This window comes from Eptatretus burgeri, chromosome 6, assembly GCF_056783735.1.
Source record: "Eptatretus burgeri isolate ZD-2024b chromosome 6, Ebu_testis_v1, whole genome shotgun sequence".
In the NCBI taxonomy this organism is placed as follows: domain Eukaryota; kingdom Metazoa; phylum Chordata; class Myxini; order Myxiniformes; family Myxinidae; genus Eptatretus; species Eptatretus burgeri.
Window position 1 is genome coordinate 37571327 of NC_140966.1, and position 24397 is coordinate 37595723.

Here is a 24397-nt window from a genome sequence, read left to right on the forward strand (position 1 = left end):
CTCTCTCTCTCTCACCACACCGTCATGTACAAAGGGATCAAGCGCGTTCCGTCCCACCAGCGGACTCTCGGGCCCGCACCGACTCCGACTGACCCTCCGACCAAGAACTCTCGAGCAGGAGCTTCCTCTCTCTCCCTCTCTCCCTCTCTCCCTCTCTCCCTCTCTCCCTCTCTCCCTCTCTCCCTCTCTCCCTCTCTCCCTCTCTCCCTCTCTCCCTCTCTCCCTCTCCCTCTCTCTCTCTCTCTCTCTCTCTCTCTCCCTCTCTCCCCCTCTCTCCCCCTCTCTCCCCCTCTCTCTCTCTCCCCCTCTCTCTCTCTCTCTCTCTCTCTCTCTCTCTCTCTCTCTCTCTCTCTCTCTCTCTCTCTCTCTCTCTCTCTCTCTCTCTCTCTCTCTCTCTCTCTCTCTCTCTCTCTCTCTCTCTCTCTCTCTCTCTCTCTCTCTCTCTCTCTCTCTCTCTCTCTCTCTCTCTCTCTCTCTCTCTCTCTCTCTCACCACACCGTCATGTACAAAGGGATCAAGCGCGCTGACGCTCCGTCCCACCAGCGGGGTCTCGTTACCGCACTGACTCCGACTGACCCTCCGACCAGGAACTCTCGAGCAGGAGCTTCTTCTCTCTCTCTCACCACACAGTCATGTACAAAGGGATCAAGCGCGCTCCGTCCCACCAGCGGACTCTCGGGCCTGCACCGACTCCGACTGACCCTCCGACCAGGAGCTTTCTCTCTCTCACCACACCGTCATGTACAAAGGGATCAAGCGTGCTCCGTCCCACCAGCGGACTCTCGGGCCCGCACCGACTCCGACTGACCCTCCGACCAAGAACTCTCGAGCAGGAGCTTCCTCTCTCACCACACCGTCCTGTACAAAGGGATCAAGCGCACTCCGTCCCACCAGTGGACTCTTGGGCCCGCACCGACTCCGACTGATCCTCCGACCAGGAGCTTTTTTTTTTTTTTTTTTTTTCTCTTCTCTTCTCTTCTCTTCTCTTCTCTTCTCTTCTCTTCTCTTCTCTTCTCTTCTCTTCTCTTCTCTTCTCTTCTCTTCCTCTCTCTCTCTCTCTCTCTCTCTCTCTCTACACAGTCATGTACAAAGGGCACGCGCCAAACTCTCCTCGTCCGCCCCCTTTTGTAGCGCGGGGCTCCGCCCTGTCACTCCGCCCTGTTCTTCGCTCCACCCCTCTTGGGGGCGTTTCGAGAAAGGTCTCGACAGGGGGCGTTCCTCCTCCCTGATCGCGTCACACCGCGCATCCACCAATCGGGAGCGAGCAGCCCCACCCCTCCCCTTCACACCAAGCGCGGGGAAAAATGGTGGGAGAAAAACCCCACAGGCTCCACAAGTGCTTTTGTTCTGCCAATCCTTTTCAGACGGTTTCCGTGGTGCGGAAAGCGTCTTACTGTGGTCCGCGGAGGATGGCGTTCGTAAGCGGGCGTAGTGGCGAAGATGGTGGTGATTGTTGTGGGGGTGGTGTGAGCGTGGTGGGGGTGGTGTGAGCGTGGTGGGCGTTGTGGCGTAGTTGGTGGCAGTTGTTTGCGTGGAGGTTTGTGGCAATGGTGGCTCAAAATAACAATAGATAAAGAAAAATGGCTAACTAAAGCGTTGCAGCCCGAATGAATCACACATATTCCCTCTAAATAACGGGTGTGGGCTAACTACACATGAACTTATTGATATATCTCACCTGAGGACCTTTCTGGTGTATTGCAAATTTCCACAACCGTAACAATAACATTGACGTGAATGCATTGCTTGTGTCGTGTTCCCGGATGTCCCCAATAAATCTGGCTGATTCGTATGACGTTGACGCTTTGAATTAATTCGTGCCGCGTCGAGGAACGACCCGCTCGATTTGGATATGAAAACGAAAATGGTTACAGACTGGTAGACTCCGCTCGGTCTCTGACAAAACCAGTCTGTGACCAGCGTCCATTCTCCCAGCTGGCAAGGTGCAGGTGTATTTTGGTGTCGTGGTTCGAGACGCGTAACCTGAGAATTGTGCCGAACCAGCCAGCGTTATAACCCCGGAGACGGCAGTGTTAGGGTGGCGCCGAATCTGTAACATTTGGCTGTCGAGAGTAGGGTGCGAAAACCCAAACTGGTTACGGACAGTGATTGACGTGCTCGTTCAACCCCCCCGGACCCCGGGATCTGCAACTGTACTATAAGCCAGCTCCTTATTATACTGTATGTCAGAAATTGGTAACACTTTGTTACTTAGTCAGTTATCGGTTGAAATGCCACTCAATTTTAGTGATCTTGTTATTTTAGATGAAGAGGTGAAAACAGAGACACCATTCAGTTAAGGAAATGAGTCTTGTGGATATCATCAATGCCACAGATAGAGACTTCTATCCAAACATCTACACCATATTGTCCTTGCTGCTAACTCTTCCAGTGGGTTGCTGTTCTTGTGAGCGTTCTTTCAGTGCACTGCGCCGAATGAAGACAGTGTTGAGCCAGCATGGGGGAAGAACGGCTGAATTGCATAGCACTAGCCAACATCCACAGGCACCACCCTCTGCTTCAGGAGCTGGACACCTTGCGCATCCTCAAGGTTTGGGATGCCAGTCTGCACAGAAGAGTGGCACTAGCCTTCAACCATCATAAGCATGATGAGGAACATTGCGATTGAATGATGACAGAACATGTGGGGTCAGGCATGGTGAGGGTGTGGGGTGGGTTTACCATGGGGGCTAAAATGTTTTGACACAAACAAAATTTACTGTTTGACTGAATGGATATATATATATATATATATATATATATATATATATATATATATATATATATATATATATATATATATATATATATATATATATATATATAGTGGGGAGAACAAGTATTTGATACACTGCCGATTTTGTAGGTTTTCCCACTTACAAAGCATGTAGAGGTCTGTAATTTTTATCATAGGTACACTTCAACTGTGAAAGACGGAATCTAAAACAAAAATCCTGAAAATCACACTGTATGATTTTTAAATAATTAATTTGCATTTTATTGCATGAAATAAGTATTTGATACATCAGAAAAACAGAACTTAGTATTTGGAACAGAAACCTTTGTTTGCAATTACAGAGATCAGACGTTTCCCGTAGTTCTTAACCAGGTTTGCACAGACTGCAGCAGGGATTTTGGCCCACTCCTCCATACAGATCTTCTCCAGATCCTTCAGGTTTCGGGGCTGTCGCTGGGCAACACAGACTTTCAGCTCCCTCCAAAGATTTTCTCTTGGGTTCAGGTCTGGAGACTGGCTAGGCCACTACAGGACCTTGAGATGCTTCTTAGGGAGCCACTCCTTAGTTGCTCTGGCTGTGTGTTTCGGGTCGTTGTCATGCTGGAAGACCCAGCCATGCCCCATCTTCAATACTCTTGAGGGAAGGAGGTTGTTGGCCAAGATCTCGCAATACATGGCCCCATCCATCCTCCCCTCAATACGGTGCAGTCGTCCTGTCCCCTTTGCAGAAATGCATCCCCAAAGAATGATGTTTCCACCTCCATGCTTCACGGTTGGGATGGTGTTCTTGGGGTTGTACTCTTCCTTCTTCTTCCTCCAAACAGGGCGAGTGGAGTTTAAACCAAAAAGCTCTATTTTGGTCTCATCAGACCACATGACCTTCTCCCATTCCTCCTCTGGATCATCCAGATGGTCATTGGCAAACTTCAGACGGGCCTGGACACGTGCTGGCTTGAGCAGAGGGACCTTGCGTGTGCTGCAGGATTTTAATCCATGACGGCGTAGTGTGTTACTTATGGTTTTCTTTGATACTGTGGTCCTAGCTCTCTTCAGGTCATTGACCAGGTCCTGCCGTGTTGTTCTGGGCTGATCCCTCACCTTTCTCATGATCATAAAGGCTCCACGAGGTGAGATCTTGCATGGAGCCCCAGACCAAGGGAGATTGACTGTTATCTTGAACTACTTCCATTTTCTAATAATTGCGCCAATAGTTGTTGCCTTCTCACCAAGCTGCTTGCCTATTGTCCTGTAGCCCTTCCCAGCCTTGTGCAAGTCTACAATTTTGTCCCTGATGTCCTTAGACAGCTCTCTGGTCTTGCCCATTGTGGAGAGGTTGGAGTCTGATTGATTGAGTGTGGACAGCTGTCTTTTATGCAGATAACGAGTTCAAACAGGTGCAGTTAATACAGGTAATGAGTGGAGAATGGGAGGGCTTCTTAAAGACAAAACTAACACGTCTGTGAGAGCCGGAATTCTTACTGGTTGGGAGGTGATCAAATACTTATTTCATGCAATAAAATGCAAATTAATTATTTTAAAATCATACAATGTGATTTTCAGGATTTTTGTTTTAGATTCCATCTTTCACAGTTGAAGTGTACCTATGATAAAATTACAGACTTCTATGTGCTTTGTAAGTGGGAAAACCTGCAAAATCGGCGGTGTATCAAATACTTGTTCTCCCCACTGTATATATTTTTTCATGATTAATGTGGTTGAAATGAACATTAACATTTTTAAATTTTGAGCATTGAAATTAGCCAAGAATAGGTTTCTGGGCATCAAAAATGCATTGGCTTCTGGGGGCCTTCAGCGGCCCCCAGACCCCTCGCCGTAATGGCTTCGCGCCATTAGTGCGCGTTGTGAGCGCCGTCACATCAACTAAGTTCACCTCTTTTCGCCTCATGGCTTTTGGACCCCCAGCTACGCCCCTGGTTGCACCATCATTTTGTGGTGGATGGTACAAGTGACTCAGATGTTTGGCTGTGCATGAAACCAACAGCGCAACCTAATTACACCGTGCTGAAGTCCATCGGATAACTCCCCCCCCCCCCCCGTCAACGGGGACAGGTACTCTAGCTTGTAAACCATACGATCAGAACAGGATTTTCAAAAAGATTTCTGCTCATCACGTGATGAGCTCAATGGCCAATCAAGTAAGAGTGCCACCAGCATGCGCATCGTCGCGGTTCTCGCAGCCTGATGACCATGTTGACGAAGAGAACGGCAAGTTCTGGACGCGTCTCCTCTGGAATCGCGACCTCTTGCGGAGCAGGTGACCAGGGTCCGTGGAGGGTTTTCGGAGCTATCCCATAATGCAGTGCGCGCGTCCATGGTGATTGCAATCATTTCCATGGCAACGACAAGGTTTCGCTCACGATTCGGCCTGGTTTAGCTTGCCAACCAATATGGCGCCCGCGCACTGCATCATGGGTAATGAAAACCCTTCGATAGACACTGCGTTCGACTTGAAGGTCTAAAGACAAAACTCAACTCGTGTGAAACACCTTTTGGAGAGAAGACAATGCCAAAGGGCCGCATCGGTGAGCACCGTCCAGCCGAGCACGAGCTACCTCCAGGTACATCGCAGGTAACAACTGAGCCCACAACGAGAGATTTAATAGATCGCAGAAAGGAAGTACTACCGGGAAAAGGCCGAGGGACCGACGCACCCGCACATTCCTCCCCCAAGACCAGGTCTTCATGACACGTAAAACCGGAATTCCACACCGAAATACTCGGGCCCATCAACTTACCCTCTGTCGGGCCAACATCGTGGCGGCCATGCTCGAGTTTGATGTGTTTTAAAAATAAAAAAATCACTTTTTACTCTCGAACTCGAATACTGTATCCTCAAAGGGAGGCAGCCGCGCCTATCCGGAAGTGTGTATGTTCGCGTCGGTAAAATCTCTTTTCTTTTCAAAACAAAACTCAATCTGAAGTGAGTAAAATATCTTAACATCTATTTATAACATCTTAACATCTACTAATACTAAAGATTTATCTTTATTGTTAAACTAATGTCGAAGTACGCCTTCCGATTGGCCACCTGATCGCCATGTGTGTTTCGCGATGACGTCCGTGATGACGTCACCGAAACAACCGGAAATTGGGACACCCAGCTTCGCAGACCACGCCCCCTTCCAGAGATTCCATTCTCTCCTGATTCTCACCGACAGCTTGCATACAGAGGTCTCAGTACCCATGATGCAATGTGCGGGCGCCATATTGGTTGGCAAGTTAAACGAGCGAGAAATTTACTTCGTGGCGGTGTAGATGCTTCGGAACATTGGTTGCTGTTTCGCTTTGTTCAAGAATCGAATGTAAATATTGGGCGCTTGCTGGAATACCAATGACACTTTCTTGTCATCGTTTTTTTTTAAGAGATCAATAAAATTACAACTAACGGAAGTAGTTACCGCCTTCCGTCCCGCCCACGCTTCTGCACAACGTGCGCTCTGAAACCGGAAGTAGATCCCGCCTTCCCGCCCCGCCCACGCTTCTGCACAACGTGCGCTCTGAAACCGGAAGTCAACACACTTAACTCCTCCCTTGCCCTGCCACACGCGGGACATTTGACATGCACATTGAGGATTCCATGCTGCTCGTCTCGTCAGCGTTATTTCTGAGGAAAACTTGGAGTTTTGAGTCGAACTATGGATATTACACAGGAAGCGGTGATCGCTTTGCTCAGAAGAGCAGGCGGGAAGATGTGTCTCGAACAGCTCATCCAAACTTACAAACAACTGCCCACTGAGTCTGTGGGTGGATCCGTAACCATAGAAACGCTGAAAGGGCTGATTTCACTCGTTGCAGTTGTGCATTTGGAGGGTGAAGAGCAAATGGTTGTTCTCAAAAAGGAATGGGCACAACAAAAGTCCTGGGCACATTTGTCTCGATGTTCAAATGAAACGTCGAGTTCTTCACCGTCTCAACTTGCAATGTCGACCAGTTTGAACGTTCATGCTAAGAGTGTACCGGTCAACTTAAGTCGAGATCAATGGAAAATCCAAACACAAATGGATATAAACCTCGATCTGATAAACAACCCTTCATGTCATGACATGGAGGACGAAACCACGGAGCCTGGACAATCAGGGTCAATCGATCTGATAAACAACCCTTCACGTCATGACATGGAGGACGAAACCACGGAGCCTGGACAATCAGGGTCAATCGATCTGATAAACAACCCTTCACGTCATGACATGGAGGACGAAACCACGGAGCCTGGACAATCAGGGTCAATCGATCTGATAAACAACCCTTCACGTCATGACATGGAGGACGAAACCACGGAGCCTGGACAATCAGGGTCAATCGATCTGATAAACAACCCTTCACGTCATGACATGGAGGATGAAACCACGGAGCCTGGACAATCAGGATCAATCGATCTGATAAACAACCCTTCATGTCATGACAATGAGGACGAAACCACGGAGCCTGGACAATCAGGGTCAATGATGGCAGGACTAGCTCAACCAAAGTTGGAATATTACTCAAGAACTGAGGACATCGAGTGGAGGCAATTGATGAATTCAGGCGATGATGCAGAAACAGAACTCACTTCGAATTCAAATGATGTCAAAAGCGATACGGACGTGGAGGACAAGAAGGATTTCTGGTTGGGGGGACCATTTTTACCGACGGCATGTTCTCAAGAATATAAATCAGAGTCGAGGTGCTCTCTGGGCAGGTCGATGTCTTCCTGCTCTGAAGTTTATTTGGGTAACAGGGTCAATCTGATCAATCGTGGGTGTTCAGCGCCTCGACAGCCGAGACGGCGAAGCTCTCCATGTTTCCCTTTAGATCCACAAAGGCGATTGGCAACCGAAAGTGTTTCGGGAGATGAGGCTAGCTCGTCTTCCTCTTGGTCAGTTCACAGGTCAAGTTGCAGTCGCAAACGGAGAAGCCAAGGGTCATCCGCGGGTAGCAGTTGGTGGCTCTGGGGCAGCGTGCATGCAATTGCCGCGGCGGAACAACATTGGCTCCTTGAAGTTGCCAATGGCCGCTGGTTGAGTTTGAAAGATATAGTCATAGGAGAGCCGGGTCTACGCCGGCACCGAGACCCGGTGACCGGTTACACCGCGTTGCATTGGGCAGCGAAACGCGGAGAGACGCAAGCGGTCGTGCAGCTCTTAAATGACCGGTCAGGCACGCACGAGGATGTTGATGCCCCAGCACGAGGTACCGGCTACACGGCACTCCACCTCGCAGCACTGCACGGTCACCGGGAGGTTCTCAAGATGCTAGTCGGTGCTTTTGGTGCAAGCACTGAGGTGAGATCATTCAAAGGTAATTGAAAACAATGGTGACCTGTAATTTTTACCCCGTACAGGTAGAGTGAAAAGTGGGGTGAAGCAATTGGTTCACTTTGTCCATCCATCTGTCTGTCTACAATCATCAGTTTATGATTGAGGAACAACTTGATTCTAATTGATTATTGTATTTTAAAAAATCAATTGGAAGACAAGTTTGCCGTGGACACAGTATTTTGGCTCTGAATTCGTCCCCAATTGCAGATGCGCAGAGAGGAGTGAGATAATTTTTTTTTTTACCCCGTCTACCTGTCTGACGGTAAAACAAAATTGAAAATCATTCCGAATAGGAAACTTACTGTTTTTAGCGACGTCATAGAGGACACAAACAACAGACACGAAGAACGAATGCAACGTGTAAAATAAGGTGGCGTGAAAGACGCTGCATCAACAACAGTAAACTTCCCAAAAAAATTTCTTTAACTTTTAAGGTCTATTTTATTTCAATTAAATTATATTCATTAACAAGCTCAAATGAGCTAAGATCCTTGTCCTCTTAATGATGACGTCATAAAAAAATGAATACGACGTCATTGTGATGTATCAGGTTTGCGATAAATTACACTGAACAACAAATTTCAAATAATTTTTTTTACTGGAGATGTGTAAAGTGATTAAGACTAATTTGGGTACGTTGATTTCAAAAATCATAACCGTTTTACTGTATCACGTCAGGATTTTCAGGAACAGAAATATTCCCATTGCCTAGAAGTCAGGATTTCAATGAAATTTACATATGTCTTTAACATGTCTATTTCGTACAATTGTTGTTAACTTGTGTTATATTTCTTTCTTTCAGATAAAGATAAGTAGGCGTTCCTGTACCAATCATCCTGACAACTTCTGTTATGTCTGTGGTCGGTATACCAAAAAAGATCAACAGCGAAGTATATCTACAGCAGTGAAAATGAAGGCCGCCTACTTTCACTACTTCGGGTGTAAGGTGGGGGACCAAGAACAGAGCTGGGCACCACACACCACACAAGCTGTCACACAACCTTGACTCAGTGGTTGGTGGGCAAGCACGCGAGCATGCCATTTGCGGTGCCCATGATATGGCGTGAGCCGCAGAATCATCATGATGATTGTTATTTCTGCTGCACAAGCATCGCCGGCTTCAACAAGAAGAATAAAGGTCACATCAAGTACGCTGACTGCGTCTCTGCTCGTAAACCTGTGCCTCATGATGACGAGAACCCCGTTCCAACACCTCCAGCTGATCAGAACATAGCTGTAAGCCATGGTGAAAAGGATGGTGATGATGAACCTTTTGAACCCGACACTCAAGAATCACACCTTCTGAACCAGGGAGACTTAAATGATCTTGTAAGAGATCTCTCGCTGTCAAAGGCGAAGGCAGAGCTGCTTGGATCAAGGCTGCAGCAGTGGAATCTACTTGAACCTAACACCAAGATATCCTTGTTCAGAGCACATCACAGAGACATGGCTGAGTTATTTGAGATGGAAGACACGATGACATTCTGCAGTGACATCAACGGTCTGTTGAAAGAACTTGGGTGTGATCACGATCCTGCAGACTGGCGCCTCTTCATCGACTCGGGGAAGAACAGCTTGAAGGCTGTTTTGCTCCACAATGGCAACGAGAAACCATCAGTCCCACTGGCTCACGCGTTCGGCATGACAGAGACCTATGAGACTATGCGGCAGCTGCTTGATTCCATCAAGTACAATGACTTCAACTGGCACATCTGCGGAGACTTGAAAGTGGTGGCGCTGTTGTTAGGGCTGCAGTCAGGCTACACGAAATACATGTGCTTCCTTTGTCTCTGGGATAGCAGAGACGACAAGAATCACTGGACGAAGAAAGATTGGGAAGAGCGAAAAGAGCATGTACCTCGTCGACACAACGTGAAGCATGTCGCCCTTGTCGACCCAGCCAAGGTTTTCCTTCCACCACTCCACATAAAGCTCGGCTTGATGAAAAGTTTTGTACGGGCAATGGATCTGAATGGGCGTGGGTTTTTATACCTCAAGGAAAAGTTTGGCAACACCTTGTCGGAGGCCAAGATCAAGGCTGGTGTCTTTGTTGGACCGCAAATCCGACAGATTATGAAGGACGAAACTTTTCCGACAACTCTAAACCCCAAAGAGCTGGCAGCGTGGAGGAGCTTCAAAGCTGTGACGGACAACTTCTTGGGGAACGAGCGCGCGGACAACTATGAAGAAATAGTGCAGCAGCTGCTGGAGTCCTTCAGGAAACTTGGCTCCAGGATGTCCCTGAAAATCCATTTCCTACACCAGCACCTGAACTTCTTCCCTGACAACTTGGGAGCAGTCTCGGATGAGCACGGCGAGCGATTCCACCAAGAGATTTCACTCATGGAGACGCGTTACCAAGGGCGGCACAACCCGAACATGATGGGCGATTTCTGCTGGTTCCTGCATCGTGAAACTGACACAGAGCAGCACAAACGCAAAGCCAAATGCCTAAAGCATTTTTAATTACATTCTAGTGGAGTTTTTCTGTAATTTCTATAATTTTGAAGCATTCATGATGAAATAAATGAATAAATGAATTTTTGTAAATTTCATTGAAATCCTGACTTCTAGGCAATGGGAATATTTCTGTTACTGAAAATCCTGACGTGATACAGCAAAACGGTTATGATTTTTGAAATCAGCGTACCCAAATTAGTCTAAATCACTTTACACATCTCCAGTAAAAAAAAATTTTTGTTCAGTGTTATCTGTGCTAATGCCCGGCTTGATTCCCGCAAACAGAATTCAAAAAGCTTGCCTAGTTTCGGAGATAATTTTTTAGGCGATTTCCATTAGCGGAGAAATTTTGACGTCATAACTTTTTTTCTAGGAGGAATTTTCAAAATCGAAGATGGTTACTGTCTGCGCAGGGTATTTTTACAGATATACGCCAAGTTTCAGGAAGTTTCGTTGAAAACTGTAGGCTGTGAAACAACAAAAGTCCACAAGAACAACAACGTGAGTAAGACTTAGAGATCCTCCACGAGGATCTAAAAATGTCGAACATAAATCGCCTTTTTGGAACTTTCAAAAACCTTCCATTTCGCATTAATTGGACAAAATATTACAACATTTTACGTCATCTCGATCATTGAAATTTTCCGCTCACAGAACCTCCCCATGTCCTTTTTCTCAAGACTGAACAGGGTAAGGTTTTCTTTGAACTCTCCGGTATTAATTGATTAATTGATTAATTGATTAATTGATTAATTGTTTTTTGGGGGGGTTGAGGTGGTCATCTTGTATAGATTGGCTATTGATATCAAGCATACAAATCAAAATGGATGGTGTAAAGTAAAATAACCGCTTTGAATGTAACCCGCGTCACGGGCCAGGCTCGCTTATGGACCTGGCTCACTGCATTCTTGTTTCAGGAATAATCTCGCAACTTAACCAATCAATTAAGTGCAATGCAGTCAAATATAATCAACGGAACAATCGGTGCAGGTTAGGAACCACTAACAGGACCACATATGCTAAAAAGAAAGTTGCAATTAAAAAACTTTTGTGGAATAGTGTTTCACACTTCTTCTGAGACCTTCCAAAGATCATCCACTTTCTGGAGTTCTTTTTATACTTTTTCTTCATCCAAATATTCCTGTACAGCTTCAATAATGTTGAGATCTGGCGTTTGAGGGGAGGGCATTTCCATGTGTTGAAGGACTCCAGAAAATACATTTTTATGATTCCAGCGAAGTCCCTCATCGCCCGATCCATCTGCGTCGAAAGTAGGTATTCAACCAATTACGAACTCCAATCAAGAAGTGTGGTGGGGCACCATCTTGCATAAAAACAGTTTCATCTGCATTGTCCCATTTCTGAATTTTTGGATGAAGAACGTAATTCTCAGTATTCATTGTGTCGTGCAGGATGTAAGGTCCAATGAGTTGAGTTGAAGTCATTCCACACCAAACAAGCATTTTGGCCAACTTTAGCTGCGTTTGACTATTATATCACTTCTGGATCATTTGAATCGAGCTGTTGAATCGAGCTTCTGGATCGAGCCTTCATCATACTTTCTTGTACTCTAATGGCCAACTTATAGCCCTCAAGGAAATCTTTTCATCTCCTCTCTCTGCTAAGGATGATGTCCCCCAAAGCAGTGTTCTCGGCCCAGTCCTATTCCTAATCTTCATAAATGATCTCTCTGACTCTCTGGAAAATCCTCTTTATCTATCTGCTGATAACTCCACCTTCTGCCGTGACATCCCTCATCCTTCAGATGGGCAGGCAGCAGCCTCTTCCTTCTCTCTTTCTCTCTCTTAGTTTTTCCTTCCTGTGAGTTTGCTTCTGCATCCATATTGTCCACGCTTCCTCTCCTACCCCTCATTCCTCCCCACATCCCTTATTTGTCCAAGTCTCCCTCGATTTTGTCCTTCAACTCTGCTGTTGGTGTGTACCCCCTCTCTTTCTGCTGTTCCTTTGGTTCTGTTGCATTCTGATCTGTTTTCTGTTCTAGCTCTTCCACGAACCTTGACTTTGTAACCAAAGAAAACTTTTAAAACAGGGAATTAATTATAGATCACACTGTCCATAATATGTCCGTGACACCTTATATATGGAAGTGATTTTTGCAGGTGCGTGATCACAGTGGCAAAAAGCCATGGCAATACTTACCATCCGAACCATCTGATTCTCTGCATGAATTGCTTGGGGCACCAGATCCTTGCATCAAAGAAGCTCCACCTTTCAAAGATAATTGGCTCAGAGGTAAAGTACCCATCCAGTATGTATGTACTGGTTGGCTTTTTGAAGATGTCACCCTCTCTTCTCTTTATTTTGTTTTAATATTTCTGCCCTAATTGCTGTGTTGTTTATTTTATTTTTCCCAATTTTCATGTTAGTTAATAAGCAAAATATCAATCTGGTTAAAATTTCCAATGACTCTTGGTTCAACTTTGAGTGTTGATTCACTATTCCAGCTGTAAGTAATATTTCCACATTACAAATTATTTGTTTATTTTCTCACTTTTCTTCACTGTATATTTTAATAATGTTATGGGTATGTCACCGGGTCACGAGTGGCCGCTCTCGGACACACTTCCCGACCTCTGACCATGAAAGCTGCAAGCCACAGATAACTCCGCAACCCAACGGGTTGCTGAGCAACCACGGACACCATCTGAGAGGGCTAAGTCTGGCAGGGTCCCTGCTCCAAGACTTGCGTTACCTTACCGTTGACCTAGTTACCTCAGATAGAGACCATGGTCTCGGCCTCCCACCTTTGTCTATTAATTATGTATGGTCGCGCAAAACCATAGATGGACCACCGGCTAGATTAGCGCAGTGAATTGGAGGGCACAACTTCCCATCTGTCTATTAATTATGTATGCAATGTCTAACCAATGAAGAAAAGAGAATCGAGCAGGTTTGGAAACAACAAATCTTGCATGGACTTTAACAAAAGCAATGCATTTAGAAAGATGCAAGTACTGCATTTACAGAAAGAGTGTCACATAAGAAACAGTCTTACCCCAAGCACTCAAAGAAACTCCTTATACAACCAGCCTTATGAAATACAGACAGCCACCACATTCATCCAAAGCAAATTAGAAAGACAGGGGGACTGAAAGAAAGAAGTTGGGGTGTGTTGGCACCCTCTTCCCCACCTATTCGTGAGCAGGCTTGGCCCCCATGGGCCTCAACGAGGTGTTGATACAGGTGAGTGAGAGCAGTGGGTGGGAGGTGTGTTGTCGTGCGGTATCATGTAGTGCTTAGCTCTGAAAAAAACTGTTGGAGTTCTTGTGTTGTTCATTGATGCCCCACACCAGATGAGCCATCAGGTGTATGCACTGAAGGATGCAAGGTTATATGGTGCAGATGCAAAAGACTTGTAAGAAATCAGTTCTACCAGCTTTGTTAGTGGCTGTTCCCCTTGCCAGTTTGAGGAGCACCTCCTTTCACGCCTTTATTTTCTACCAGGAGCACCTGTTCTGCCTAGCACATTTGATGAGCACCCTGTTCCACTCTCGCATTCTGCTGGGTAGTGTTGGGAAGCGCTTGCCTTGCGCTCTCGCATTCTGCTCAGTCACATTTGGTAGCGCCTGGTGCTTCCTTCTCTCCCCTGACACTCCCGAAGCCCAGTCCACTCAGCCAGGTCTCTTGCCCTCCGAGCGCAAGCTCTCTCTCATGACCTGGACTCACTTTGCCCTGGACTCTGCGTTTTGAAAGTCTCCCCACCCCTCTCCCCCGACTTTGTTTCAGTCTGAGCACTTGTTGATCCACCAAGCATTAAATTGGTTTGTTCTTGTTTACCACTGATTCATATTTATGGCCTATGTGTCCAATGAAAAACGGCCTGTCCCATTGGTGTCACTTATTCAAGATCGAGTACGTGTCCACGTCTTCATTTTCATGGAGAAACGGTATGTTTTTTTTTTTTTTTTTAAACACTGGCACCACCAATTAACCAGAGTTGGTGTCAAAGCCACCCAAATCTCACCTGTTTATACACTTATCGTTTTTAAAAGACTGGTCTAATGATATTTTTTATAAAGCATTGCAGTGAAGTCTGATCCAAATAATTTCAAAGCAATATATGTATTTATATATTTTAATCAGTAAAAAAGTGTGGTAGATAAAAACATTAGAAAGGAAAAAAACTTTAACGTTGATGTGCCACAAAAAAGTTAAGTTCAAAACTAGTCAAAAATTTAAAAAATTTGAAATTATTTTTTAATTTCAACTTCACTACATCAATAATATACCCCAAAGGAAACTCCATGCCAAATAACAGCATCCAAGTACACATATTAATGAATGGCAAGCTTCTAAATAACTTGCACCAAAAACTTGAACGTTGATGTGTTACAAAAAGTTAAGTTCAAAACAGGTCAAAAATTGAAAACATTGGAAATTATTTTTTTAATTTCAACTTCACTACATCAATAATATACCCCAAAGGAAACTCCATGCCAAATATCAGCATCCTAGTGCACATATTAATGAATGGCAAGCTTCTAAATAACTTGCACCAAAAACTTTAACATTGTCACGCTCACGCTGATGCTGATGCTCACGGCCTGACGCTCACGCTCACGCTCACGCCGGGGGTATCGCTAAAACTCTCTGTTCTTCGAACAGGCGAGCTAAAAATGGGGTGTTTCTTCACAGTCACTTCTATGAAATAAATGAAAAAGGATGGGGTTTATTATTGGACTGATCACCCCCTGGCCGTGCATGCATCCCACGTGAATGTCATTGTTTGCCAACGTTTTAACCTCCCTCATTTTAGCGATCAATTTGAATCCAACAATGTCATTATCATGCAAAAACAGGGTTAAAAACCTTTCAAGGCTCAATGAAAAAGAGGAATTATTTAAAAATTGGCATGGGTTATCCAACATTTTGGTCGGTGACACCAGGTCGCATGCGCACCGTTTCTGTGCATAGGATGCAAACTTGTAAACAATATTAATGTCATGCAGCAGAACGCACGCACAAGCTGCTGGTGTGCTCCCAGACCATCACAGTCACAGGTACGAGGTGGAGAGTACCCTGGGATTTTAACCTGGTCCAAACAAAGCGAGCGAGCTGCACTGTGTCGAGAGGATTCTGTCATCTCCACCCGCCCGTCATCTTCGCTTGATAAACTCGTAAAGAAGATGGTGGTGCCCAGTAGTAATTTTATAATAGTTCAGCATTGTATACTCCATAAAAATGCAAGATAAGGGGATTTTTTTAATTGTACGACTTTTGTTGGCAAGAATATATTCTTAGAAATCTGTGATTTTTGTCAGCTTTAAATAAAATACTTTCTCACCCTCATTTCATTTTTCCTCTTTTACGGGTGAATAGCCCGTCTCCCTTGTGCTTTTTTGGACGTGGAAGTGTATACGATTCATTCATCCATGTGCAGCCTATGGCTGTTGGTTTGCGTCATTGCTGGGAGCATGGCAAACATTTGTTCAGTGTGCCGGCAAACACTTGCCTACTTGTCGCAAAGGACATGGTGGGATGTTTAAGGTCCACTGACTAATGCCAGCAGACAAGACGCCAGTCTGATGTCCATCAGAAGGACGGCACACATGTCTGAATCACTCTGCATGTGAAACACCAGGATGACAGTTAAGACTGGGTCGGGATAAGAACACAGGCTAGACAGCTTAGAGATCAGTGTGCATAACTCTACACCATCCAGCCAACCCACTATATACAATTAAACATGTGCTGATCATATCCATGAAAAGTGAAACCAAACACCATCTACTCTAACACTTTTTCATCCCAAACACTCGAGCCTTCATCATAAATGCTTTGACGACAATAAATGCACGACTACAGTCACCAAATATGTGAGTGGGGTTGTAGTTTCCCAAGTCGCCTTTCCATTAAATTACTAAGGATTAAAATGTGGACAATTGTTACATTTCTTACAGCACAGATAACCTGATGTCTTCACTTCTTTAACTATGAAATGGAGGCCACATTACTTTCACCTTGTAAGCTGAGAACTTCCAAAGACCAGTTCAATATATTGACAGGAGTCAGAGGGGAACAAATTGGATACCTGCTGTATTTGTTCATTGCATGATGAGTTTGATGTTGTTTGTTCGTTTATTCTAAATAATGTTTCATTGTTTTATAACTTCAGTCTCTCATCTCAACAACCATCAATGTTTTACCTGTTTATTTCTCTTTCCCCCTTCTTTTGGTGAATATGTACTCATTCAGTTACAAAAAATAACTTCATCCAGCTAGCTAACCTCCATCCTTAGCTGAATTTGAAGTCAAAAGTCTTCCCCCAGTGGAAATCTCATTTCAAAGATTCTGATACTTTCCTCTCCTTTCTGGTACCCACCCGTACCAGGCAGATGGCTGTTCAACCAATCACCTCCGATGCATCAAATTTGTGAAGGGCGGCTATTGTCTCCACTTCAGGGTGCTGGGACCAGGAAGAATTTATACCAGGAGTTGTGTTCTACAAAGCTTGCCAGGGCCTGGTTTAGAATGAGTGGCCAAACCAGCCCAATTTCTAGCAAGGCTCACAGGCGTCCAGCACTTCGCACGCACTCCAACTTCTAATGCTGCTGAAGAATTTGGATCACTGATCAGTGTTTGTTATAATCATAACATCCTTGTATCTGTGATCATGATGGTGTAGTTGATTGCACGGTGGACATGAAGCTGTTTGACAAATATTTATTACATTTGTGGGCATTTTTTGGACGTTTTCACATCACAGATTTATGCTTTGTTGTGAGATATTGGTGAAGGTTGAAGAAACAAAATGAGTTGCTGGTGTTTGCTGATTTACAGTTTCTTAATGTCGATGAAATAAACGATTTTCATTTTTCCTTTCCTCCAAAGAATCATATTGTCGCAGATCCGGGGTTCGAGGCTTTCCACGAGGGGAAGCACTTGGGTCCCTGCCGAACACCCACCCGGTCCTGAGGCCGCCAGGCACAGATAACTCCGTGCACAGGCAGGTTGCGAGGCAACCATGTATGTCGATTGGCATGGCCAATCTGGGCAAGGTTACACGACTTTGCGCTATACCTTACCTGTGGATGGCCAGCTAATTGGGGTCACATTCCCTCAGCGCGCACGCGGATTACTGCCGAGCATTACAGTGAGTGTGTGCTGGCTGACAAAGCAAATTATTGGGGAATAACGTCCCGTCTAACCTTACTTGTGCACAGCATCAGACAAATCAAGGATTGGAAATAGCAACAAACAATTATTTCTTACAAACACACAAGCAAGAAATCATTTAAAAGCAAGTATTTATAAGCAAGAAAGCAAAAAGGCACATAAGAGCAGATTTAACCATAATACATATTCTTCTTCAATCTTTCTTAAACAAAAGACTTGGCCATCATTCACTGAAGCGGGAAGAATAAAAGAAGGATTTGAAAATAAAATAAAAGTAATGAATGGAGAAAAGGAAAGCAGCCTGTCTTTCTCTCCATCTCACACATATATACAGGAGAATGCAGAGAAAAATGGATGGGGATGATGGGCAGTGGCGATGTGAAGCGATGGGGACACGCAGCCGCATACCTGAGGTGACCAGACGCAGCAGGGGAGTCCTCTCTGGCAACCCAGATATGCCATCTGGATGTGCGACTCGCCCTCTTCTGCCTCAGACCGCCGTTGATGAGGTGTCGATCATCCTTTGTGGCTGGCAGGATGACACTCGTGGAAGGAGTGTTCTTTCTCTACAGAAGCTTGACACCAACTGCTCCTTAAACCATTCTTTCTTTTCCCCTCACATGTTTTTGTTCCTTCACTCACGAGCCTTCTCGGTCTGTTTTATCTTCTGCTCGGGTGAGCTTGTCCCGTCCGTCTTTCCTTTCTCCTTCCCTCAGCTTTCTGCATCTGCATTATGCCTTTTGCTTCTTCCCTTTCTGCTTTCTGAGCGATCTGCTCAGGAGCACTTTTCGTCCCTGCTCGTGCGAGCCCCTATGGTGTGCTCCACTGCCTTTCTGCTTTCTTCCCTTCCTCCCACAAGCCTTCTCCCCCCTCTCATTGGTCCACAGTCGATGGGGGAAATTGCCACTCATTTCTGAGTGAACTTTCAGTGCTGCCCCCGCTCCGTCCTTTACGTGCCCAAAGCCGTGACCAGAGCCCCTGAACCCCCCCCCCCCTCCTCTGCGCGCAAAACACCCACTCACACTGTTTTGCACTGTACCACGCCTGCGAGAAGTGCCACACCTCGTAGGCCACGATGAGCACCAAGCCTCACGAACATGCATGTGAGAGCACCCGATGGGTTATTAAGCAATGCGCAGATGGAGGGAACACGGAAAGGAATTCTGCATGAACGAGGGATGACCGAGCAGTATCTCAGATGCAGCTATGCACAACAGAAACAGACAGGTAAAACAAGTCCAGGTGAAAAAAGTTGGATTCAGTTTGTGAGTGTTTATCATGCATGTTTCTCTCACACAACCATGAGTTGGTAAAGTTGGTACCAACCAGAGTTGGTAAAGATTGTTAGCAACGACTCCCCTTGGTAACTCTGCAGCACACCAATCTGAGGCACAAAGTGTGCTGTGGGTGCAGCACCCAGCAGATAAGGTGTGGGACGTGTACTGATACCGCCGGCGAGAGGGGTTATCAGTCTATTAACTAGCCTGGTGTTGGCTTAGTGGTTAGGGTGGCGGCTTGGGATCCTCGGGGTCCTGAGTTCAAGCCCCGTCTGCCGCTAAATTAATACACCAGGGGGTTGACTCAGCCTGTCATCCTTCAGAGGTCGGCGAAATGAGTACCAGTTCCAGTGTGTGTTCTGGTAGAGGGGTACTGCATCAGCGACACAGTCGCACTTCAAGAAATGATAGCTACCCCGGCAGCTAAGCTGCCATACGACCACGACCAGTCAACAAATTCGGCCATTCTGGGGTACCTCATTGCTTCCGCGACGGCTCGAGAACCTGTCACAGAAGGCACCCGGTTCAAATCTCGCACTTCAAAATCACATTTAAAAATCGCTTTCAAAACACACGGCGCTCTGTGCGGTTATACAGCGCTCGGCATGGTTTATATACAGCGCTGTTCACACAAAAACCATCACGGCGCTCTGCGCGGTTATGCAGCGCTCGGCACGGTTTATGTACAGCGCTGTTCACACAAAAACCATTACGGCGCTCTGCGCGGTTATGCAGCGCTCGGCACGGTTTATATACAGCGCTGTTCACACAAAAACCATCACGGCGCTCTGCGCGGTTATGCAGCGCTCGGCACGGTTTATATACAGCGCTGTTCACACAAAAACCATCACGGCGCTCTGCGCGGTTATGCAGCGCTCGGCACGGTTTATATACAGCGCTGTTCACACAAAAACCATCACGGCGCTCTGCGCGGTTATGCAGCGCTCGGCACGGTTTATATACAGCGCTGTTCACACAAAAACCATCACGGCGCTCTGCGCGGTTATGCAGCGCTCGGCACGGTTTATATACAGCGCTGTTCACACAAAAACCATCACGGCGCTCTGCGCGGTTATGCAGCGCTCGGCACGGTTTATGTACAGCGCTGTTCACACAAAAACCATCACGGCGCTCTGCGCGGTTATGCAGCGCTCGGCACGGTTTATATACAGCGCTGTTCACACAAAAACCATCACGGCGCTCTGCGCGGTTATGCAGCGCTCGGCACGGTTTATATACAGCACTGTTCACACAAAAACCATCACGGCGCTCTGCGCGGTTATGCAGCGCTCGGCACGGTTTATATACAGCGCTGTTCACACAAAAACCATCACGGCGCTCTGCGCGGTTATGCAGCGCTCGGCACGGTTTATATACAGCGCTGTTCACACAAAAACCATCACGGCGCTCTGGGCGATTATGCAGCGCTCGGCACGGTTTATATACAGCGCTGTTCACACAAAAACCATCACGGCGCTCTGTGCGGTTATACAGCGCTCGGCACGGTTTATATACAGCGCTGTTCACACAAAAACCATCACGGCGCTCTGCGCGGTTATGCAGCGCTCGGCACGGTTTATATACAGCGCTGTTCACACAAAAACCATCACGGCGCTCTGTGCGGTTATACAGCGCTCGGCACGGTTTATATACAGCGCTGTTCACACAAAAACCATCACGGCGCTCTGTGCGGTTATACAGCGCTCGGCACGGTTTATATACAGCGCTGTTCACACAAAAACCATCACGGCGCTCTGCGCGGTTATGCAGCGCTCGGCACGGTTTATATACAGCGCTGTTCACACAAAAACCATCACGGCGCTCTGCGCGGTTATGCAGCGCTCGGCACGGTTTATATACAGCGCTGTTCACACAAAAACCATCACGGCGCTCTGCGCGGTTATGCAGCGCTCGGCACGGTTTATATACAGCGGTGTTCACACAAAAACCATCACGGCGCTCTGGGCGGTTATACAGCGCTCGGCACGGTTTATATACAGCGCTGTTCACACAAAAACCATCACGGCGCTCTGGGCGGTTATACAGCGCTCGGCACGGTTTATATACAGCGCTGTTCACACAAAAACCATCACGGCGCTCTGTGCGGTTATACAGCGCTCGGCACGGTTTATATACAGCGCTGTTCACACAAAAACCATCACGGCGCTCTGTGCGCTTATACAGCGCCCGGCACGGTTTATATACAGCGCTGTTCACACAAAAACCATCACGGCGCTCTGCGCGGTTATACAGCGCTCGGCACGGTTTATATACAGCGCTGTTCACACAAAAACCATCACGGCGCTCTGCGCGGTTATACAGCGCTCGGCACGGTTTTATATACAGCGCTGTTCACACAAAAACCATCACGGCGCTCTGTGCGGTTATACAGCGCTCGGCACGGTTTATATACAGCACTGTTCACACAAAAACCATCACGGCGCTCTGCGCGGTTATGCAGCGCTCGGCACGGTTTATATACAGCGCTGTTCACACAAAAACCATCACGGCGCTCTGCGCGGTTATACAGCGCTCGGCACGGTTTTATATACAGCGCTGTTCACACAAAAACCATCACGGCGCTCTGTGCGGTTATACAGCGCTCGGCACGGTTTATATACAGCGCTGTTCACACAAAAACCATCACGGCGCTCTGTGCGGTTATACAGCGCTCGGCACGGTTTTATATACAGCGCTGTTCACACAAAAACCATCACGGCGCTCTGTGCGGTTATACAGCGCTCGGCACGGTTTTATATACAGCGCTGTTCACACAAAAACCATCACGGCGCTCTGTGCGCTTATACAGCGCCCGGCACGGTTTATATACAGCGCTGTTCACACAAAAACCATCACGGCGCTCTGCGCGGTTATACAGCGCTCGGCACGGTTTATATACAGCGCTGTTCACACAAAAACCATCACGGCGCTCTGCGCGGTTATACAGCGCTCGGCACGGTTTTATATACAGCGCTGTTCACACAAAAACCATCACGGCGCTCTGTGCGGTTATACAGCGCTCGGCATGGTTTATATACAGCGCTGTTCACACAAAAACAATCACGGCGCTCTGTGCGGTTATACAGCGCTCGGCACGGTTTATATACAGCGCTGTTCACACAAAAACCATCACGGCGCTCTGTGCGGTTATACAGCGCTCGGCACGGTTAATATACAGCGCTGTTCACACAAAAACCATCACGGCGCTCTGTGCGGTTATACAGCGCTCGGCACGGTTTATATACAGCGCTGTTCACACAAAAACCATCACGGCGCTCTGTGCGGTTATACAGCGCTCGGCACGGTTTATATACAGCGCTGTTCACACAAAAACCATCACGGCGCTCTGTGCGGTTATACAGCGCTCGGCACGGTTTATATACAGCGCTGTTCACACAAAAACCATCACGGCGCTCTGTGCGGTTATACAGCGCTCGGCACGGTTTATATACAGCGCTGTTCACACAAAAACCATCACGGCGCTCTGTGCGGTTATACAGCGCTCGGCACGGTTTATATACAGCGCTGTTCACACAAAAACCATCACGGCGCTCTGTGCGGTTATACAGCGCTCGGCACGGTTTATATACAGCGCTGTTCACACAAAAACCATCACGGCGCTCTGCGCGGTTATGCAGCGCTCGGCACGGTTTATATACAGCGCTGTTCACACAAAAACCATCACGGCGCTCTGTGCGGTTATACAGCGCTCGGCACGGTTTATATACAGCGCTGTTCACACAAAAACCATCACGGCGCTCTGTGCGGTTATACAGCGCTCGGCACGGTTTATATACAGCGCTGTTCACACAAAAACCATCACGGCGCTCTGTGCGGTTATACAGCGCTCGGCACGGTTTATATACAGCGCTGTTCACACAAAAACCATCACGGCGCTCTGTGCGGTTATACAGCGCTCGGCACGGTTTATATACAGCGCTGTTCACACAAAAACCATCACGGCGCTCTGTGCGGTTATACAGCGCTCGGCACGGTTTATATACAGCGCTGTTCACACAAAAACCATCACGGCGCTCTGTGCGCTTATACAGCGCCCGGCACGGTTTATATACAGCGCTGTTCACACAAAAACCATCACGGCGCTCTGCGCGGTTATACAGCGCTCGGCACGGTTTTATATACAGCGCTGTTCACACAAAAACCATCACGGCGCTCTGTGCGGTTATACAGCGCTCGGCACGGTTTATATACAGCGCTGTTCACACAAAAACCATCACGGCGCTCTGTGCGGTTATACAGCGCTCGGCACGGTTTATATACAGCGCTGTTCACACAAAAACCATCACGGCGCTCTGTGCGGTTATACAGCGCTCGGCACGGTTTATATACAGCGCTGTTCACACAAAAACCATCACGGCGCTCTGTGCGGTTATACAGCGCTCGGCACGGTTTATATACAGCGCTGTTCACACAAAAACCATCACGGCGCTCTGTGCGGTTATACAGCGCTCGGCACGGTTTATATACAGCGCTGTTCACACAAAAACCATCACGGCGCTCTGCGCGGTTATGCAGCGCTCGGCACGGTTTATATACAGCGCTGTTCACACAAAAACCATCACGGCGCTCTGTGCGGTTATACAGCGCTCGGCACGGTTTATATACAGCGCTGTTCACACAAAAACCATCACGGCGCTCTGTGCGGTTATACAGCGCTCGGCACGGTTTATATACAGCGCTGTTCACACAAAAACCATCACGGCGCTCTGTGCGGTTATACAGCGCTCGGCACGGTTTATATACAGCGCTGTTCACACAAAAACCATCACGGCGCTCTGGGCGGTTATACAGCGCTCGGCACGGTTTATATACAGCGCTGTTCACACAAAAACCATCACGGCGCTCTGTGCGGTTATACAGCGCTCGGCACGGTTTATATACAGCGCTGTTCACACAAAAACCATCACGGCGCTCTGTGCGGTTATACAGCGCTCGGCACGGTTTATATACAGCGCTGTTCACACAAAAACCATCACGGCGCTCTGCGCGGTTATGCAGCGCTCGGCACGGTTTATATACAGCGCTGTTCACACAAAAACCATCACGGCGCTCTGTGCGGTTATACAGCGCTCGGCACGGTTTATATACAGCGCTGTTCACACAAAAACCATCACGGCGCTCTGTGCGGTTATACAGCGCTCGGCACGGTTTATGTACAGCGGTGTTCACACAAAAACCATCACGGCGCTCTGGGCGGTTATACAGCGCTCGGCACGATTTATATACAGCGCTGTTCACACAAAAACCATCACGGCGCTCTGTGCGGTTATACAGCGCTCGGCACGGTTTTATATACAGCGCTGTTCACACAAAAACCATCACGGCGCTCTGTGCGGTTATACAGCGCTCGGCACGGTTAATATACAGCGCTGTTCACACAAAAACCATCACGGCGCTCTGTGCGGTTATACAGCGCTCGGCACGGTTTATATACAGCGCTGTTCACA

At 47.2% G+C, this 24397-nt stretch overlaps 2 protein-coding genes across 3 annotated transcripts in view; one reads left to right on the plus strand and one right to left on the minus strand.

Annotated features, from left to right (window-relative positions):
• Positions 1-5651, minus strand: part of LOC147024562 (septin-11-like) — a 39913-nt gene extending 34262 nt beyond the window's left edge. Inside the window, exon 1 of the mRNA XM_085884603.1 lies at positions 5494-5651. Coding sequence (XP_085740729.1) covers positions 5494-5523 — 30 coding nt within the window. The 5' untranslated portion in view covers positions 5524-5651. The remainder of the gene's footprint in view (positions 1-5493) is intronic.
• Positions 5652-5920: 269 nt separating this feature from the next.
• On the plus strand, positions 5921-17348 carry LOC147024563 (uncharacterized). 2 transcript variants are annotated; one of them, XM_085884601.1, is made up of 3 exons: positions 5921-8019; positions 12636-12768; positions 16872-17348. In XM_085884601.1, exons 1-3 carry the CDS (start codon positions 6394-6396, stop codon positions 17009-17011), a joined length of 1899 nt encoding a protein of 632 aa, XP_085740727.1. In that variant the 5' UTR covers positions 5921-6393; the 3' UTR covers positions 17012-17348. The 2 variants fall into 2 exon arrangements, with proteins under 2 accessions (XP_085740727.1, XP_085740726.1); XM_085884600.1 differs by having other exon boundaries at positions 5925-8019; positions 16868-17348.
• Positions 17349-24397: the final 7049 nt, after the last annotated feature.

What these genes read in the sequence shown, in the direction of transcription:
- LOC147024563 (XM_085884600.1), top strand. Translation starts at nt 6,394, where the DNA reads ATGGATATTACACAGGAAGCGGTGATCGCTTTGCTCAGAAGAGCAGGC. An exon ending in CTTTTGGTGCAAGCACTGAG is followed by an intron (nt 8,020 to 12,635) that starts GTGAGATCATTC and finishes TGATTTTTGCAG; the next exon opens with GTGCGTGATCACAGTGGCAA. An exon ending in CAAAGATAATTGGCTCAGAG is followed by an intron (nt 12,769 to 16,867) that starts GTAAAGTACCCA and finishes CACCCGTACCAG; the next exon opens with GCAGATGGCTGTTCAACCAA.